We start from the raw sequence: 21,128 nt of genomic DNA on the forward strand, positions 1-21,128 counted from the left end.
TCCTGTTCCTAGGTTAATGCCTACATAATAATATTATTACACTTACTTTACACTTACGCACGAGATGTTTACATCAATCACCAAGATTATATGCCTAGAGAATTATCTGAAAGAGCGTGGATTTTGACTGATTACCAATCATCAAGCGAAGGTTGTTTTTATCGTTAATTTTTTTTTATAAATTCACTGATTAATATAATTACAAATTATTTTTAAAGTTATAAATACATCGGATCGAGTCAAAGCGAAGACTTGATTTGTTCAATACGACTATTTATAAAAGCAATGTACAAAGTGCTCGAATGATACACTCATCCGAATTGTATGAGATCGTAATACAACAAAACGTCTACAATATCATTATAATATACATATATGGTTAGAGGAACGTAAACAAAATTCGAAATTCGAGTCGAGATGGCCCAGTGGTTAGAACGCGTGCATCTTAACCGATGATTTCGGGTTCAAACCCAGGCAGGCACCACTGAATTTTCATGTGCTTAATTTGTGTTTATAATTCATCTCGTGCTCGGCGGTGAAGGAAAACATCGTGAGGAAACCTGCATGTGTCTAATTTGAACGAAATTCTGCCACATGTGTATTCCACCAACCCGCATTGGAGCAGCGTAGTGGAATATGCTCCATACCTTCTCCTCAAAGGGAGAGGAGGCCTTAGCCCAGCAGTGGGAAATTTACAGGCTGTTTATGTATGTATGTAAACAAAATTATTGATTAAAGGCTGAATTGAATCGGTAAGTTATAATACAATAAAATATTTTATATAAAGCAATACGATAGAGAAAAAACGTTCATAAGAATTAAATAAAGTTTAATAAAGTATTTATTTAACTTAATATAAGCCAGTGGCGAAGAGAAACTGTGTAAGCTGAAATTGGTTACCTACGAAATTTTGCCACCGAAGTCCATGTAGCTTGATTAGGAAACCATAATCGCGTAGAGGCCTGCATATCTCCATTGGTCTGCTTGGAAAAGCTAACAATATTAAGTCGGATACTCTGTGGTACTAAGTTTTTTTGTGAATATTGAGAGGTCCTACAAAATTACAGGCATTTGTGATATAATATCTTAGATAGTCAGTTATGAATTGACAGTAAATGGGTGATTTATTTTTTTTAGTACTAGTGGCAACAAACCTGATGATAGTAGAAATCAAGACACGCCCAAGTTCAGATGGTTAGATAGCGTGAACAAAATATGAAAGAAAACGGTTTGATTAGAAACGGAGGGATAGGAAAAGCCAAAGAAAGAACTTGCTTAAGCCATCCGCCAGCGACTAATACTAATGATATAGACGATGCTAGCAAAAAGCCGAAAGATTATGCCTATAAATATTCCACAGCTGAGCTAAAGACAGAAAGATCATAAACTATTAAGCGTCAATTCCAGTGGCGCTTGCCCGGGCTTGATCTCATAATCTCCGCTTGAGATTCACTTGCTCTGACCACAGGGACATGTCGACTCTAAAAATAAATGTCAATATTGTTTTTTATCATTAAAGAAAACAAATTTTGGTTCGGTTTTTATTGTTTCATTATTTACATTAATAATTTATTATTGTTTTCACAGCGTATTCGATATTGATAATGTAATGTAGTTTTATTTTAATAGGTTTCACTAAAGACTTGAGATAACAATACGTCTCTATAGCACTTAAAAACGATAAAAACAAATATTATATAAAAACCGCGTGCAAAATTTAACACTTGACAGGCGTTTATTCTATTTTTCATTATTCTTCGTTATTTTATAAAATGTTTTCATCCTAAAATTAAATTATTAAGAGAAGAAGAACCCATATAGTCAAACTCATACCGGTTTCAATATCAAGCTAAATAATGAACATTTAATTAGATTATTTTTTTTGTCTTTAGAGATTAAAGATACTCATCTACAGGAAGCGTAGACAGCTTGAACTGAAAAAAAAAAACTTGAAAATAATAATACAACAACTAAATTTTTATAAATAAATGATATAATACTCAACATTAAACGAAACGTCTTTGAGATTACAAATACATTTTCGTATTTTGCAAGAATAAATGTCAAACAAACAAGGTCGGTGATGTAACTGGTAATGACGGGAGAACAGATAACACGGTTCATATTGATAGCCGCTAGCTGTGAGAACGTCACCGTCGTATTATTATTGAATAATTATATTCAATTTAAAATATCTTATACCCACTATTTTCACACAGTAGCGAATAGAAAATCAAACGCGGTACGAAGCGTCCCGTGCAATAAATGACGTCACTAAAATCAAACATGGCGCCATGTCGCCGTACCGCCATGTCAACTCATTACAGGCGTTTGCTTTAAAATAGTGCCAAAAAAACAATAAATTTCAATCAACACATTTTTTTTATTCAAAGATAAGTTAGGAAACACTACTGTAATCATGACTATGTCAACGGCTTTATAATTAGTATTGATAAATTAATTACCGGAAAACATTGTAATATTTACAAATACAGCGCCCCGCAGCTTAGTCGGTAACAACCTTTATTTGTTTTACTAATCAAAACTGTGAAGATTATTTGTCAATAACATTTATTTTATAGCTAATTATTATTAAAATAAGCAACAATGTTAAAATTACTTTAATTTCGATAAAAACTTTTCATCGTTTACATTAAGTAACTATATTTTAGAGTGTCCATATTATGCACACCATAACGGCCGTGCGTATCTTCCCAATTTGTTCAGTCAATACATTTTGTATTAATCTCAAAGGTAAAAAATATGAGTGATATATTTCAATATATTTTATAAAATGGAATCCCACACTTTTTTTACATTGTTCAATTAATACATTTAAATCTCATGTCAAAAATGTTGATGAATTTGACCTATTACTCTATAAAAGGCTATAGGTATTTAGTCTGTGAACTATACAAAGATTATTATTGTTTTATTTTATTTTCATTAGGACAACCAACAGTAGATACAATATCACATCCAAAATAAAAAAATACATTTCAAAATTATCAAGGCAAAATTAAGCGTGCCATCAGTATTCGTTAATTTTTAAGAAGAATAAAATATAATTGGCCTTCGACGGGAAAGGAGGAGGGAGCGACCCGCGCGAACATTCGTTGCAAATGTTTGCTAAAAGTTGCGTCTGATGGGTACAAACTCACCCCAGATTACAACCTTTTAAGGAAAAAGGCATAAATACAATTCTTATTTTTGGAAAAGATATTTTTTCTCAGGACCTACTGGATCGTGTTTCGTAAAATAAATAAAATAAAGGCGATTTATGGAAAAAATCAAATATACAAACTAACGAACGAAATTGCCCGAAAAAAAAATTCACGTGGATGTATAATATTCAATAGACATACTTATTTATGTATATTGGAGGAAATTTGTTACAACGGTGTTTCTTGCCGGTTCTTCTACGAAGAACTTACATTTCGAATTGGTATTAGTATTACACTTAGTACTATAGTAGAAAACTGCGATACAAAAGTGTTTTTATAATCATATTTGAATAAAGAATATTTTTATTTTGAGAAACATAAACTGAACTTATTCGATACAATGGCCATATTCAACTAGTAAAGACGACAATCTAAAAACATCTATTAATAAATTAGGAGGCCCCTTTTTGTACTACGTTATTGAATACTGACGTATAAATTATACTTAATGAATTTTAAAATCATCTTCTAAGAGAAGAGGTAGCAGCAGTGGGGTAGAGTAAGGTAAGCGAAGATCGAGGTAGGCTTTGTGTAAGCAAGTTTGGGTAGGTAACTAGCACTAGTAAATATCTGTTCTTATTTAAAGGGTGACTTAGCCAATGTAACAACAGACACAAGAGGATTCATTTTAGTTCCCAAGGTTAGCGTATTTGATGTGTAAGAAATGATTAACATATCTTGCAGCGACCATCCCGGCGTACATCCCGTGTTCTATGTTAAGGAAAATCATCCTAAGAAGACAATTTTGAAAACTAAAAAATATTAAATTTTGACACATGTTAGAACTAAATCGCGTTAAAACACGCAGATTGTTGTGTCTCCAAGTCCTTTTCCCAGACGTGGGACATTTTTTTTATGAAATCTGACAATTATTTTTTAAAATAAGTTTACCATTTCAATATCTAATTTGGTAGAGATTATTTTAAATAATAACAACCGGAGTCGAGGGTACTGTTACTGGCTGTGTAATAAATAATATCAGAATGATTCAATTCCCTCACAAACGCAACCGAGTCGAATGGCCACTTGCATTGGTAACCCAACGCCGACATTAAATCATTTATTTTCTTTCTCACATAAGGTTTTTTTTTAGTGTTTATTGTTTTGTGACAAAAAAGATTTATTGTTTAATGCACATTTGTTTCCAATATTTTATAGCCTTGACACATTAGCACGTTCTCAGTTTCAGTTCAAATAGTTAATTTAAGTTTATTGAAAAGTTTTTCTTTTTTTTATATAATTAAATATAGTTTTTGTATTTATAATTTCACATGGCTACGGGTCGCTTAGTTTCTCTAATTCAAATTGGATTTCTAAAAGGTTTGTCGACTATGGGATGCTTTGTAGATATTGATAACGCCTACAATAATGTTGACCTTTTGTCATTGACGAAGACAATGAATCGTATGGAATTTGGTACAAAGTTATGTTCGTACATTTGGAACTTTCTAATAGAAAGATATATTTATATTAAAGTAGGCAATCATTTAATTCTTAGGACTTGCAGTCGTGGCCTTGCTCAAGGTGATCCTCTGTCTCCACTTTTATTTAATATAGCTTCTGTTGACATTTGCAAGCAGATCAAATCGGTCATGATTATGCAATGCGCAGATGATTTTGTTTTATTTAAAACTGGTAATGATATATTACAACCTGCGAATGAGTTACAGTCTGGTTTAGATTTACTTTCTAAACTTTTATCCGATATTGGTTTGAATCTGTCCCCATCCAAAAGTAAGGTTTGTTTATTTAAAAAACTTCCATTCAGGGGTGTAGTTGAACTTAAAGTCAATGATATAATTTCGGACACAGTCGAAGAAGTTAAATATTTAGGGATATGGCTAGATCCTCCTCTTAGATGGGGTAAACATGTTAGAGAGATTAAAGGTAAATGCGTTAGGGTTTTAAATATATGTAACGTTTTGACTGGCTCAGGTTGGGGAATTCATCCCAAGCACCTACGTAGGATATATATTTCAATGGTCCGTAGTCGCTTAGATTATGCGAGTTTTCTTTATGGACACAGTTCTCAATCCAATCTTAAAAAACTTGACTGGATTCAAAATCAGGCCTTGCGGATTTTAGATGGTTTTATAAAAAGTACTCCTATCCATGTAATGGGAAGTAAGCTTTCATTACAGCCTCTATTTCTTCGTAGGGAATATTTGGGCCATAAATTTTATCTTAAAAATAAATCATGTAAGCTCAATTCAATTTCAACAATAGCTTAAATAGATATGATATAGTAATAGCTTTAAGAATACGATCTGGACACATTCCATTGAACAAGTTTACTTATATGATGAATAAGACTGATTCCCCTTATTGTGCGGAATGTGATAAAATCGAGGATGTGTATCATATAGTAATGGATTGTATCCGGCACGAACTATTACGTTCTGAAATATTTATGTCTCATTAGGTTTTTAGAGAAGTCGGGGGATTAAACTGCGTCCTGGCATATCCTTTGTCCGCGGCTGCCAGGGCTCTTTATAAACTTGTAAGATTGGGTTTGAGGGTAAGATGATCAAGATCATCATGTCTCAAACTCAGTTTTTCTGGTAAAGGAAGACGTATAGAGCGTCATAGTCATTTGTGTGATCAAGCTCTTTAAATAAAGAAAAAAAAAAAAATCACATGGCTACGGTACTTCCGCGTGTTCACAAAGTCAGCATTATTTACGACCGTTCACGTTTCGAGCGGAGACAGTGTGCCAAATACCGATCAAAAAGTCAAAAGATTTATTATATATTTAATGTTGACAAATTAATCAACTCAGTTTATAACCAAATCACGAACGTTTAATAAGGGATATTTCGTATTTAAATATTCACCGACATTTGAAATCTTGTGTTTAATGACAGGACAATAACGGAACTGTGAAGCGGTTTAGCTCTCGTTCAGAATAAATTGTCATTCTTAGTTATTTTAAGTAGTAAGAAATCAAAAACTTAATGTATATATTTTTAAAACAAAATAAGTAAGGCGTATTATTATATATATTGTTGATGATATAGAGACAAGGTTCGATTTTAATCCACAACAATATGTTATATTGGGTTTGTATAAAAAATAACGATAAAGTACGTACGTACATAAGTATAAGTTGTTCTGAGTAGCTATCTACTTTCTGTATCAATAGCTTCACATTCATCTTGTGACAGTTCAATAGTGCTTTTAAGAGCTAAACTCATTTTTCTAAAACGAGTTGAATTAAATATATTTATTTAATGGACCCTCTACATTAGTCCAGTACTATTGGGCCATCTCATTTTTACAGCTATGATTTTAATTGACTGACTTACTATCAACTCTGCGCCTAAACAACTAAAGTCTAGATAGCTGAAATTTGGAACAAATTAACTAATAATTAAAAAAACATATTTGGTAATTTTGTCTTTAAGAGGGCAAATGAAAAGGCGTAGCTTTGTACGAATGATATCTGTACGAAGTCTTAGTTTAATTAAAGTAGTGACATAGTACTTACAGTGTGATGAACTTGTGGCAAGTTGTAGATCATCCTACGCGCGTCGTACACGTTTGCAGGGATATCGTTCATGTCGAAAGGCAGCGCGTCCGGAGTTAAGCGCTGAGCGTCGCCGCCCTGCCGTGCGCCATCGGCGCGGGCCACTGGGAAAATCAACTTCGTTGTATTTTCATATTGGGATAAACCGTCGCTTTATTTATTATATAAACAGCACATTTTACTGTCGCAGGACAACTGACTGGTAAATGCTGGACTGCTAAAACGCCGCCAGCTATGGTGCTTGAGATATTATATCGCATAGTCTTACTAAGGCTTTAAACTTGAATATGATTGAATATGCGAAGTGGTTTGCTAGTATACTGAGCTAACTTTAAACGTCCTCCCCGTTGTTAACAAAAGGTTTGATACACTCTATACAAACTCTTGAACTTTATATTGTTTTATAGGTAACTTGTCGCTCGCGTTCGACAGGCTAGTCGTCAGGCGTAAGGCATAAAAAGTAGCCCATGTCCTTTTTTGGGGTTCAAGCTTGCATACTATATTGCATCAAATTCGGTTCAGTAGTTCGGTCATGAAACAGTAACGGACAGACAGACAGAGCTACTTTCGCATTTCTAAAATGAGTATAGATTAGACATAGCAGCGTAACATCAACATATAAATTATTTATCTATTATAAATGACTATAAATATATATATATATTATTATTTAGAAACTGAAACTCGTCAAACCGAAACGCCAAATCGATGTATTGTATATGTTACCGTAAAAGCTCGAACTAAGGTAAATCTTAAGATTCTCCAGTAAAACCTAAGATTTACCGACATGAGTTGGTAAATGCAAGTATTTATTATAAAGGAACGACTTTTTCGGACTTTTACCATTCCAACCTAACTTAATCTAACATGTTAATCCTAAGATTTACCAAGTGAATGATGGTAAAAGTTCGATTCCAAAGATTTATCGACATTTACCATTCATAATCATACATATATATATACAAACATAATATTATTAACTAGCGACCCGCCCGGCTTCGCACGGGTGCTCTGTTGATACTAAATCCACTACATATTATGTACATGTATATATATGTCTTTATATTATACTACGATCACATATTTTTCAATCAGTTCGGGGTCATATAGATCTATATTAAATGCACAATGATTTTGGGGTACTTAATAGGATAAACATGCACACAGATACACACTACTTAAATTTAAGTATGTAGCAATATTTTATATTTAATATTTTCATATAAAATATTTCGAATTGAAAGTATCGAAATTTATAAATTAATAATATCACCTGTGTTTATATTATACAAGTACAAACAAAGTTTTCCATAATTTATAAAATCGCAAATATAATATTCAAATATGCTGGAATAAAACAAACAATTATTACATAAGTATGAACTTTAATAACTCAAATGTACTCCACACAAACGAGAACTATAAAGCACCTGACAGACATACGTAGTAAATTTTAACGAATAATATCGCTATGATGTTCATACAAAATTGTTATTCAAAGAGAGTTAAACTTATTTCTCTTTGTTCGCTGAAAACGCGGCAAAGGTGTTGGTAGCTTTACAAAGAATTACATTCGCGTGTGTTGAAGTCTTTACTTTCACGGATATAATTGATCTTGTTATTAAAAGCGTTCAGACTTTAGCTGCACGTTTTGTTACTGTCTCACTTAAACGATGACACATGAGTAAGAAAGGGACAGCACATCAATAATTGTCCCTGACTTCATCCCAAGCTCGTTAATAACATTGATATGCAGACTTTATACCAAAATAAATATCATATACGTATATAATAATATATTTTTACGTGATATCTAATACTAACAGCGGTTATCATATTTTGGAATCGAATATAACGTAACATAGTGTCAAAGGGTAATATTTATTCAATAATTTAATACTTACATAGCCGTCACAACATATAATAATATCCATTATTATGTCGAATAGGTGTCATATTTGAAATCAATGGCCAAACAACTAAAACGATAATAACCATTCAATTTTACAAAATAATATACAATATCGTCATGGCGGACATTATCTGTATTGAAAAACTTATTGCCACGTTTTTGTAAATAAATGGTAAATCCATGGGTTGTTATAATATTAAATCAAAATCTAATTTTTTTTTATTGAAGTAAGCAAAAGCAGTTTTCACTTCATGTTAGAATGTTGAATTAAATATAAAGCTAGCATCGGTTCGGGAAGTAGATTCTAACGGTAAGAACCGGCAAGAAACTCACTAGTTATTCTTTTTTAATTACAGAGTATGTCAATACAGTATAATGAAATTTGCATACATCCAAGTTTTTTATCTTTAGCATAATATTCGCGTGAGATAAAATTTTTTTTAATAGGCCAAGGTAAAATAGCCGCGGAATCTTATTATAGAAACGAATGCCGTGCCTCAGGAAGGATGTATTAACTTTGCGAAGTCGGCAACCAGGTATTATTTGTTTACCTTTCCTCGACGTGTGCATACAATGATTGTCACATTTTCCTTCAATAATGTCTAAAATACGAAATTATAACACGTATTTGTCAAAACGAAATATATTCAACGAATAGTTTATCCGTTGTATTAAAATATTTCTAACTGTACAGTGGAAATCGTGCACGAAGTTTGCCATGTTAATTTTCACTTACAAATAATGATATGATTTTATAAAATTCATGTAAAAACTGGTTAAGAAAATTAGTCGTTTCGTTTCAAATACGTTTTTTTTTTCATAAGCAATATTGAAGAAATTCTTATTGCTGCCGAATCTCTACAGCGTAGAACGGAGAAGACAAAATGTTTGTTACATATAAACATAATTTAATCTCATGTTAAAAAACTTATAAGATTGTATGGACGAGAGTATCTGCCCGTCTCGACTTCCTGCGGATGATTAATAAATAATTATTATTCTTATTTATTTACTACAAAAAAAGTTACCTAAGACTGGAATGAATCGAATTGGACCAATCCACAATAAAATTCATCAAATTTTAGTTAGAATTTAATTTTATTAAATTACTTAAAATACAGTTAAACGGCGCCCCGCCCCGGCATCGCTTAAAATGATTTTATATAAATATAATTTACACCCAGTAGAAATAATTATTATACCTTTCTACCAGTGGAAAACATAAATAAGACTTTGATCCTTAGTCCTGATTACCCCCTGAATATACAAACAAAAAAAATATACCTCTATATAATATTAGAATGTATTTAATTGGTGGAAAATAGTCTTCAAGTTGGAAGTGTATAGTCTTCCGTGGCTCGGAAAACACGCTAAGTCGTTTAGCCGTGAGCCTGAACTGTTTCCGGTCGTGTCGTATTTGCCGTGCCATTGGATTATGGGAGTTAAGAAACAGAGAGTGCAGCAGTGTCTGCGCACACATTTTGGTATAATAGGTCCTACGTAGTTGGCTGGTCTCCATTGAGGTTGGCCACCGTGGACGAAATCATCATATTTACAAATATATTTTTATTATAGTTGTAATGGAATAGGCGTTTGTCTTCCATCTCACCTGATGGATAGTGTAGATGAAGACGAAGGTGGTACACGCCCATCCAAAAGAAACCTGTTCACTCTACTCTAAAAGGCTCCAGAGTTTAGCTTAGCAGGAGAAATAGACCCAGGCAGGTCGTCCCAAATCTTGGCGACTCTCGCCAAAAACGAGCTGTCGATCCATTTAGTTCAACTTTTGGATATGCAGTACAATGTATAAAATATTTACAAATGAAGTAACTAAATTATACGGTCACATTATGAAACAAAAGACCTATGGAATATCATAGTGAAAAAACAAAACCGTATACAAAATCAGAAACGAATGTAAACCCCGGTAGTGCGGAACGACGCGTCTTTTTGTTAATACGAACTTTAAATTATTAATTATTGATGTATTAATCAAATTATTAATTACTATAAACATTATTGTACGTTATAACGCGCGCCATCCTCGCGCGTCACCTGCCTTTTGTTTTATAATATGAGGGGATGAGAGTTATTATGAATTCTCTTAACACGGATTCCGCATAACTATTTGTTAAATAATGAGTACTGTAATATAACATGAATCAAAGAGTGGAGGATAATTAATTTTCGAAAAGCCGCAAAAGCTCGAATCTGTTCCTTTGAACGAAATTACAAGAGCAAACGTGAGCGTGAGGCGACCTTTAATAGCGAGGTTCAGAATATATAAAAAAAAAAAAAATTATTAACTCTTTATTGAAAATTAATGCAAACTACAATAAACTCTTTGTATATTACAAAATGAAATAATTACTTTCCTTCAATAGGGTTCGACTTTAGATATTTCGTTGTTTTAATAAATCACAAAACTATATTCTACAAATGTTTTAGTGTCTCGGTTGATTCTTTCTGTTTAGATTAAAATATTTATTTTGTTTAATAATATGGTTTTTATTTTGACTCGAAATTGTATTTATAATAAAAGTCGGAATATCAGCCATTCGTTTGCTAGATACCGTGCAAGAAAGGTGCACCAGCACACCTTATATAAATAATAAATAAATAATTACAGCATTTAGCAGTTTGTGTGAGTAACCTAATAAGAGAAGGCCGTAACAACCGTAACAATGTTTCACTTCTGGGCAAAAGTCTCCTCCCCTCTTGTAGAGAAGAGAAAGCTTAGAACTTTTTGCGCCACGGTGCTCGGTGGACTTGTATTTAAATGTAAGTAAAATTTCATCTAAAGCATGTTTTCTCGCGGTGTTTTCCTTCACCGCCGAGCACGAGATAAACTATATACACAATTAAGCATATGCAACCTCTCCGCTCTTCTTTGCAGGTCTGCAACAGCGTCCAACGCCCCCCCCCCCCCCGTTCCGCTGCCTCCTTCTGCGACTTCAATAGCCTTTTACTAAACATTTAATAATATGCTAGCCATTCTTTTAAGCCTAAAAGTTCTTAACTAACTAAACTAGTTGACTGCATATTTATTGTTCATTTTATAAATAAACAAACATATCCACAGTAAACGACCTACACGAAATACTTTTAATATTCCATATTAATATAAAGATGCGTACACATGCATGCACCTGCATTTACACAAGTGTACTCTCCATCCTCATAATCTGATGGGAAGATAGAACACACAGACCACAACAAATGTTACTCTCCGAGGCACGGAAGTGTGAATACTACGTACTAGCAGACCGGACTGTTACTGACGCAGTGACCCAGAACTTATTTTTGCTCAACCAGGGTTTTGAACCCACGATCCCGGGATCTTCGGCCGAATATGTTAGCCACTGATTACTGCACAGGCGAACTAGCAAATTGGCTACCTGTTGACGCCCGCCCATAGAGATTGACGCTAACACAAATATTAAGCGATCCTTCCTATAAACATAACCAAGTATTGCCGTTGGCGGTACAATATGTGATCAGGTTGTAATATCATTCAGTTTTTTTTTTTTACTTTTAATGTAATTCTAAATTCAAATTGTGATTATTGATTTCGAATTTCAATCGAAATTAATTATTTTTATGTTATTGTTTAATGATTAATTATAGAAATTTAACAATAGTTAAAACTGTTATACGATGTATGTTTTAAATTAAATGAATATAATATTACTTTCTCATTTATACGTTAATATTTTTTTTTTCATTTTGGCATCAAAACTCACATGGTGATACGCAGTATCTGAGTGTGTTGGTGTTAATATTCAATAAAATTAATTGTTGATATACGATCTATATACGATCGTACTCCGTATCGGGATCAGGAACTGTCCGGAGTGAGTAAGTCTTACCCTCATGCTTCGAAAAACAAAGGAATTGGATCCATTTCTGTTTATTTATCAGTAGATTCGAATTTCCGTCCTTCATACCAAGACGGTTCTTGTCTACATTTACAATTAATTACATATATTCTAGAGACAAGAAGAGTGTTTTCACAAACATTTATACACAAAATAATATAATTTCTGTTTCCCAAATGTGTTATAGATTTGGGTAGTTTATATTGAAAGAGGCCTCTGTAAAAAACTGATATCGGTAAGGACGTTAACGCTGGGTTCTCGCTAGCTATCCAACAACGTTACATCCGACGAAATCATTCAAACCCAAATAATTTCGTACCCATCGCACACCATAGGAGATAATTATTTACTAATGAAAATATAATAAACTTATTGATTTTATCTATTACAATGTGATTAATTTGTAATACAGGTTTTCCATAAAATAATTGACCGCGTTAATGAAATTATCAAGGATCATTAAACAGTTTTTAATTAAACTTCAAATTGTTGCCATAAAATAATTTGAGGTGATTGATTTATAAGGATATATATTTTTTTTTATCTATCGCGTTTCACCTTTAACCAGATTGTCACTAGTGCTAATACTCCTGATAATGAAATAATTACGCCAATAAAGAAATGTTAAGACTATGAAACGAAACGTAAACTATTTGCGTTTCCAGGTCAACATATCCAATACGTTTATCGTACATAAATATATATGCAGTATTTTGGTATTAATTAAAGTTTTGCTATTGCACAAGACGATGTATTTATATAATACTTTTAATAAAATTTTCTGCTGCCCTTTACTTGTTTAAAGACTACAATATACTACAAGAGCGCTGATAAATTTTAGTAACAACAAAACATCTTGTTGTATGTACAAGACTTGTTTTTACAAATGACCAACCTAGTGGTAAGTGGTGTCCATTTATAGAAATGGCTACGGTAGTAAACATTGACAAAGCCCATGCGCCACTAACCTTGAGAATTAGGAAGTTAGGTCCCTTTTATCTAAATTACCCTATCTCAGTCGACCTTCAAATCAAACACTATTATGACGCTGTTTTGAAGTTGATTAAATTATGAGGGGGGTTCCTTTGGGTGGGTGTGACCTACCGAAATGGGCTCGCACAAAGCCCGACCAAAATTGTGTAGTAAATTAAACCTCAATGTGATGTCACTATTAATAGTATAATATTAATACATATTATGCAGTTTATATTGCCGTAGGGCCGTGGGTATAAATAAGCCAGAAACTTATATTTATATACAGTAAATAAATATAATTAATATTATTGTATGAAGTAAATAAATTGATAAATAATTTGTTATACTATTATTAATAGCAGTAAAGTTTGTATCAGCTTACGATCCTCTGGTGTTACTCCCGAATACACCTTGTAGCCATTGTGATTTGTATATTTGAGCGTTTTATTTTTAATTTAATTTCTTTAAGTTGTTTAAAATATGTGATTATGATGTTCTTTCGCCTCGGTGGGAATTCATCAGAACCAACTTATAGTGCCCAAGTGTGTATGCTAAGACAGCATTTTCTCACTCTCATAATCTGATGAGGCCTCAATACGGCACGGCCAGAGTACATTTGTCAGGACCAATTACTTTACGTGCTGTTTGACGTACAAGAGTACATTGATTCCAAACTTCAAAATTCCGAAATGCTACCGAGAATTTGTTGACAGAAACATACGAATATCATCCTATTGTTTCGAGTGAAATTCGAACCAAAAACCTTAGAATTTATAGTTTTATAAACTACAAAGGACACGAACAACGCAGTTAAAAAATATGCTTAGATGATACAATGTATGTATCCTTCAAAATGGAAATTCAATTGAATGTATTAGACTATTACGCCGTACGAATTCCAAGCAATTCGTATTATAAAATGTAATTGCTATAAGCCGATTATTTTCTCAGAAAAGAAAAAAAAATAGTTCTCGAAATATTATTTATGAATGTGCAAGTTCTATTAGAAGAATTTTCAGTGGGTTGATTTCTGCTTATTGCATGCAATTGATCTTACCATCTTCGTAACAGGCTTTCGAGAAGTCGGCTTTTCTTGTAACGTATCACGTTACACTGTCTTACATCTTACGACATAGTATTATAGATCGACTGGTCTCAACATGACAGTCTTGGCCAACTGAGGAATTACAGTTAATTATAAAAAAATAAAAAATATTACAAATTTTAAAAGATTATAAAAAATATTCTAATTCATAGATGTATTTTTTTTTAATTAATGCGACTTCTTCTGAGTTCGACGTTGTATTTATATGTATAAATACTTTTATGTAAAGGATTTGTACCACTGATGAGCCGAGCAATTTTTGTTTCTACCACACGGCTCCAATTGTGGTCGGATTGGTGGACGGAAATGTGGAACATTATCATCCAATAAATACAGGTCACCCATTATGTATTCCATTATAAACACAATTAATCCCATGCTTATTCGATTGTAATTGTCCGGGTTTGAAGACTCGACCTTTGTTTGAGATTGTAAGAAAAGAATCGTACATTTTTTTAATACATATAAAGGTCCTGTGTTCTTCAGAGAAAGTAGGTAAATGTGTCAATTAAAAGACTACCATCTAGAAAAACTTGTTAGCGGTTATTTTATAGAGAAGGATTTTTTTATTCTTGAGACTTTTTTATTTAACGTAATTAAGCATTCTACATTTAATGTGATATAAAATGAAAGCATATATAATGAAAAAGAAGAAAAATGTTTGACACGTTGTCATTAGTAAAAAAAAAAAACTATCAAATCTAAACAAAAAAAAAAACAAGAAGAATCTTCGCAATATAATTTGTTATTAAGAAGTGAGCATTGAGATAAAAATATTTTCTATATTTCTATTATTGCACATATATATACAATAGTATTGTAATAATATCTTAACTAATAATTATATTAAAAATAAACTTTACTCACAAAATCGAATTAATAAACAACATTGGTTTTTTATTAAAATATACGTAATAAATATACTTTTTTTTTAATAGCTCAAAGTATTAATAACATTATACCAAAATCATACGTTAATTTTATTATTCAAGATAACTTATTAAGAGTTCGTAACCTTTCAGATTGGCGTATAAGACTTCTTATATTTTTTATGTACTTTAAAAAAACATAATAATAATCTATTAAACTAATCTATTCATTTAAATAAAATAACATACCAACTTAGAAAGAGAAATGTTTTCTAATGCTTTAAATAGTTTGACCATATTTTTTTTCCAGACACATACATTTATGAACTAAATAAAAATATATTCAAAATAACCGAATAAACTACTTAACATATAAATTAAAACTAACTACAAAATCAGTACCACCTACCCACTTTTTATTATATTTTCCGAAGTTCAGACTGCTCCTTTCAACTTTAAAAAGAAACTCCAGGCGAAACGATTTTCATAAAACTTATTATGTTCATTGTTAATCACAATTATACACTTTTAATTAATTCAAAATAGTCCAGTCCTAAAAGTTATAACACTTTGAAACTACAACGCGCGGTTCGACGTGAGAGCGCTAAGGCGGGCGGACGTGCAGACGCGTCGGGCGCTAGTACGTTAAAGCAACGCAGATCGTTCACGGTGCCGCTGACGTACGTCTCTGTCAACGTGCACTAACTGTGCCGTAGCCCGCGCTACTGTTCTGCAAACAACGTAAGTTTGGCGCGTAGGCCGCAAAATATCGAGCCGTTCGTCTGATCGCAAAAACTTAAAAAAAAAAAAACACCTTTAACGTTACTACAGCACATTATTTGAACGTCTTGGCTAGTAGTCATGAGTAGGAAATGGTGCGTTTTCATGCTTAAGGAAAATGTAATCTTAGTAAGTTTCGTCGAGTGGGGAAGGCCGTGGTCTCATTGGTTGGATTGAAGCGGCCGAAGCCAATGGCGTTTGAAGGTGGAGTCGCAGTAGATCGCTACGAAATTCGTTAAGACAAATCGCCTCCCTTATTCTAATCTTTCAAATCTTGTCTCAAAAACGGAGTCGGTCTTTGCGCACGATGGGGTAATGCGAATCTTATATACATTATATATAGCAGTTTAAATCAAAATTTATAGTGGTTGATGTAAAGTTTGAAAGTGGTTAAGTTATGGTACAGTTTAGATTTTGAAATTAATCCGAAAAAAAGTGACTGTTGCTTTATTTTCATAATATAAACCTATAACTTCAAGCAGTTTAAGGTTTCAACCTTTTACAATTATAATTAAAATTATCCTAGAAAAAAATCTGGAATAATTATGAGTCTGTAATTTATATATATATATATATTATATGATTTATTTTTAATCAAAAGCGTTACAATAACTTAAATGATATTAATTATAATTTTGTTTAACAGAGAAACGGAATGTAAATAGAACAATTATATTAGCTAAAACTATTCACAAAGACAATATACAAGTGTCTTTGAGTCTGTTGGTGTGTGTGTGTGTGTGAGTGTGTACGTGCGTGTGTGTAAAAATCATTTCATAATTCTTACGATGCAGTTTACCTATCTCTTTTTAAATTGTATTTTTGTCAAAGAATTAACTCAAAATATTGATATTAATTGTTATAAATTCTTGTCATACGAATAACTATTGAGTTTTCTTCAGTTTTCAGAATTATTTGTGCTTACATGATCGTGACACGCGAGATATTTGAAGAACACATGCATCACAGTAGCTAAACAAATGCTTTAATTTAAATTAAGAGAATTCGAATCTCTTAATTGACTAAGTTCTTACAGAAAAGCACCGCTGGCAACGATGTCAGACAAGTGATGAAGTTCTAGTTTAGTATTTTATAATTCGGTGCTTAAATAAAATGTATCGGAAAAAGATGTTTTATTACATCTGCCATTTATTCGAAAAAGGAATCAAGCGATTATAAGAGTAACATTGACTATATAAGTTAAAAAAGATATCAAGGATACAATAAAGCATTCGACTCACTTAAACACTCTAAAATATGGGAAGCAACAAACTAAAATGTGGAAACACAAGGAGTCGACAAAAAATATATACGCCTCATTAGCAATATCTACAAGAATATGAGAGCTAAAATAAAGACAGAAAGGATAGGTGAAAGTTTTCCTATAAAAAGAGGAGTTAGACAAGGAGGCCCGTTGTCACCCAAACTCTTCTCGCAGCTCTGGAATATGTATTTAGACGTCTCGAATGGAACAACTATGGACTGAATATTAACGGAGCACAACTCAACCATCTAAGATTTGCAGACGATCTGATACTTGTTTCAGGCGATGCGATAGGCTTGCAAGAAATGCTAGAACAACTTGTATTTGAAAGCGAAAATGTTGGACTCTCCATGAACACCTCAAAAACGAAACTGATGACTAACGTTGAACAAATTGTAGTTAATGGTTCAAATATTGAATACGTGGAGGAATACACGTATCTTGGTCAAATAATATCTCCAAAAGACCTAACAACTAAAGAAATAACTAACAGAATTAATCTGTCCTGGAAAAGATACTGGTCCTTAAAAGAAGTAGTAAAAAATCCCGATGCACTTCTTAAATATAAGAAAAATATATTTGACTCGTGTATTCTACCCGTTATGACATATGGATGCCAAACATGGAGTTTAACGGAACACAAGATACGCAAACTAGAGATTTGTCAGCATGGTATGGAATGGGTGTTCACGGGTGGTCACATGATGAGAAACAAAAAAGATAAATGGGCCAAGGATATAACTGAATGGTATCCAAGACAATACGAAAGAAAGAAAGGAAGACAACGTCGCAGGTGGGAAGACGACATAAAAAGAATAGCAGGTTTTACATGGAGAAGAAAGACACAAGAACGTACTTTGTGGCAAGCTTTAGGGGAGGCCTTTGCTGGGAAGCAAGACAATCTTGGCGAAACTGGTGTCAAATATTAAAATTTAGTATATAAGAAAGAAATGTATTATCTAAGATTGTTAAATAAAGGCTATTATTATTAAATTTATAAATTCTCATAAATTAACTGCAAATCTAAGTCCTCGACGGAAGAAATCGTGCGACGAAAGCATAAGATCACACTTTGGTGGACTTAAATCTTAAACAAAGAATCAAAGAAAAATATTCCCTTAAATAATTTACTCTGATGCTTTATGTTCAGACTGGACATCATTATTGTTGTAAATAAACTAACGTTTATTACGAGAGCGTACATCGTCCTATGAATGTGTAAAGCTATCACCTGATATTCGAATATACTAAGAAAAATTACAGTACAAAAATTAAAATAGGTGTAAAAATTTAAATCTTTTAAATCAAATTTGCTAGAAGTTCATGTGGAATGCAATAAAGTGAGATACCGGATCGGGTTTATAAAGATTATTATCAGTCTACAAAGCAATAGTACCGTTGCCATGGTAAGAATATACTATAGGTATCCGTTATCCTGCGTTTTTTCTGATCACGAGCACCTGTAGAGCTGCAGATAATTTCGAATCGGGTGGCGCTCGGGTAAAATCATCGAATTTCTCCGACGAGATTAATAACGGGCAGGAAATACTACTCCCGTGACTCGGAAAGCACAGACCGTTTTAGATATTGGTTTTATTGGACTATAATTCTGCCTCTCTGTTTTTGTTATTAGCCGTATAACGATTTTCATGTATTAAGTAATGGTGGTGATGATGTCATCCTAACCGATTTTGGTGACGGCGGCTAATCACAATTGAAAATCTAATAGGTAATATCAAGAATAATGCACAAATCTGTGCGCACAAGTGCGCCCTCTATTCCCTTACTCTCATAATTCATGGGACGACAAAATCGACACGACCGGAAAGAGATCAGGTGCGGGAACGGCTTTACATAGTTTCCAAGGCAGTGTACACATTTGATACATACTGAATTTTTTTCGACAGCAAACTCTATAACTTTTTCTCAGCCCGATCTGCGATTTTAACCCAAAACATCTGCTCTGTGGCTTTATAATAGCTAGATATTATATTTTAGCCGGCAACGCACCGCCAAAGACCCCCGGTGTTACAGATGTCTATGGGCGGTGGTAGTCACTTTTCATCAGGTCAACCTCCTGACCGTTTGCCACCTATAGAACAGTTTAAAAAAAAAAACTTACAAGACCAATTTATCTGAATCGCAGGTGGTATAATATTTTCTATAATATTCTTCTCAACAAATATTATAGAACATGCTTTTGAAATACTGAATTCATAAAAGAAAATTCTAGAATCAAACTAATAATTATTTTACTGTGATTATTATACTGTGCATTAAAAGCAATAATACATAGCATAATCAAAAGGATTAAGAATTTAATGCCATATGTATCGCTAATACTGAGGTTACACTACTATTGACGATACACTATATTTTTGGAAAAATAAGCTATATAATTAGGTTTATTAGTAGACCGCTGTTACAAGGACTAATTACTATTATTATTATTTAAAATATGAGAGGTATCTGGGTTTGAAACGAAGTTGCGTTCGCAAATGCATGCAATAAGAGACACAACAAAATAAATTAACAAAATTAGAGAATAAAATGACAATTACAACGTTTTTTATTAAAAATTCGGAATGAATCCGAACAAAAACAAATAGGAACAACTTACTTAGCGATTTTTGACAGTTAACTATACTAAAAGCCGTGAAAAAAAATTGATTCCAAAAATGTTGCCATCACGAGGCACTCCGATGTAATGATGGAGTATCATTGCTCCGATGTGAAACATCGAAAGTGATGTTTAATCAAATTATATAAAATAAACATGAACTGAATTAGATAAAAGCGATGGTTTAAGTTACTAAAATAGATATACTTTGGCTGATTTTGTAGTTTACATACTTACACGGAAAAGTTACGAAGTATACATACGCGTCACGGACACTTAGAGGTGTAGACGACGTCTGCAAGCGATTCTTACCCCAAACGCGCGCAAAAAAATGTTCACATCTATAAGTGTGTATTTGATTTTGTTTAAATATTACTATTAAAAAAGGAATATATCGTATTATTTAAAAGCAGTAAAATGATCAGACAGTGAAATTATATATATGTGTATACCTAGCTAATATTTATCAGTATGCCAGAAGGCTATGTTAGATAAGGATCTGTATCTCTCTTGGGACTCTTAAGTATTAATCAGTTTATAGTGTAAATTTTAACTGAACAAAACTAATAACTCAATTATAATTATACACAGTTAAAAAAATTGAGATGTAGTTTGGAATTAAGTTATTTTCGTTATATATTGTAATTATTATTAAAAACAGGCACGATTAAATAAATTAAAAACTTGTAAGAACATTTCCCATGCGAATAAAACGGTACAAAATAATAACGCTTGATTGACGCTGAACGCTTGTCGCTTTATTCCACGCGGCGCAGTATACGTTGCACTGTACCTATATTCGTTATTAGTTTGCTTATAGTTCTATGCTTATATCCTATCTTTCCACTGTGCTTTAAACTTTTTCTCCTTGTGCTTATCTTGTGTTGAACACTGTGAACTGTGTAACCGTTTCTATTCTTGCACCTTCTATTCTTCGGTTTGCTCATGTGTTTCAATAAACATATTTATAGTGAG

General features: G+C 32.7%; 1 protein-coding gene across 3 annotated transcripts in view; it reads right to left on the bottom strand.

Annotated features, from left to right (window-relative positions):
- LOC113403985 (forkhead box protein L2-like) overlaps nt 1-16,308 on the bottom strand; it is a 113,787-nt gene extending 97,479 nt beyond the window's left edge. Inside the window, exons 1-2 of one of the 3 annotated variants that reach the window (XM_026644696.2) lie at nt 15,903-16,308; nt 6,712-6,854 (exon numbers count right to left, since the gene is read on the bottom strand). In XM_026644696.2, coding sequence (XP_026500481.2) covers nt 6,712-6,854; nt 15,903 — 144 coding nt within the window. In that variant the 5' untranslated portion in view covers nt 15,904-16,308. Of the gene's footprint in view, nt 1-6,711; nt 6,855-15,898 lie in introns of all 3 variants that reach the window. The other 2 variants (XM_026644695.2, XM_026644697.2) reach the window with 2 other exon arrangements.
- Nucleotides 16,309-21,128: the final 4,820 nt, after the last annotated feature.

The sequence above is a fragment of the Vanessa tameamea genome, chromosome Z, assembly GCF_037043105.1.
Source record: "Vanessa tameamea isolate UH-Manoa-2023 chromosome Z, ilVanTame1 primary haplotype, whole genome shotgun sequence".
Taxonomy (NCBI): domain Eukaryota; kingdom Metazoa; phylum Arthropoda; class Insecta; order Lepidoptera; family Nymphalidae; genus Vanessa; species Vanessa tameamea.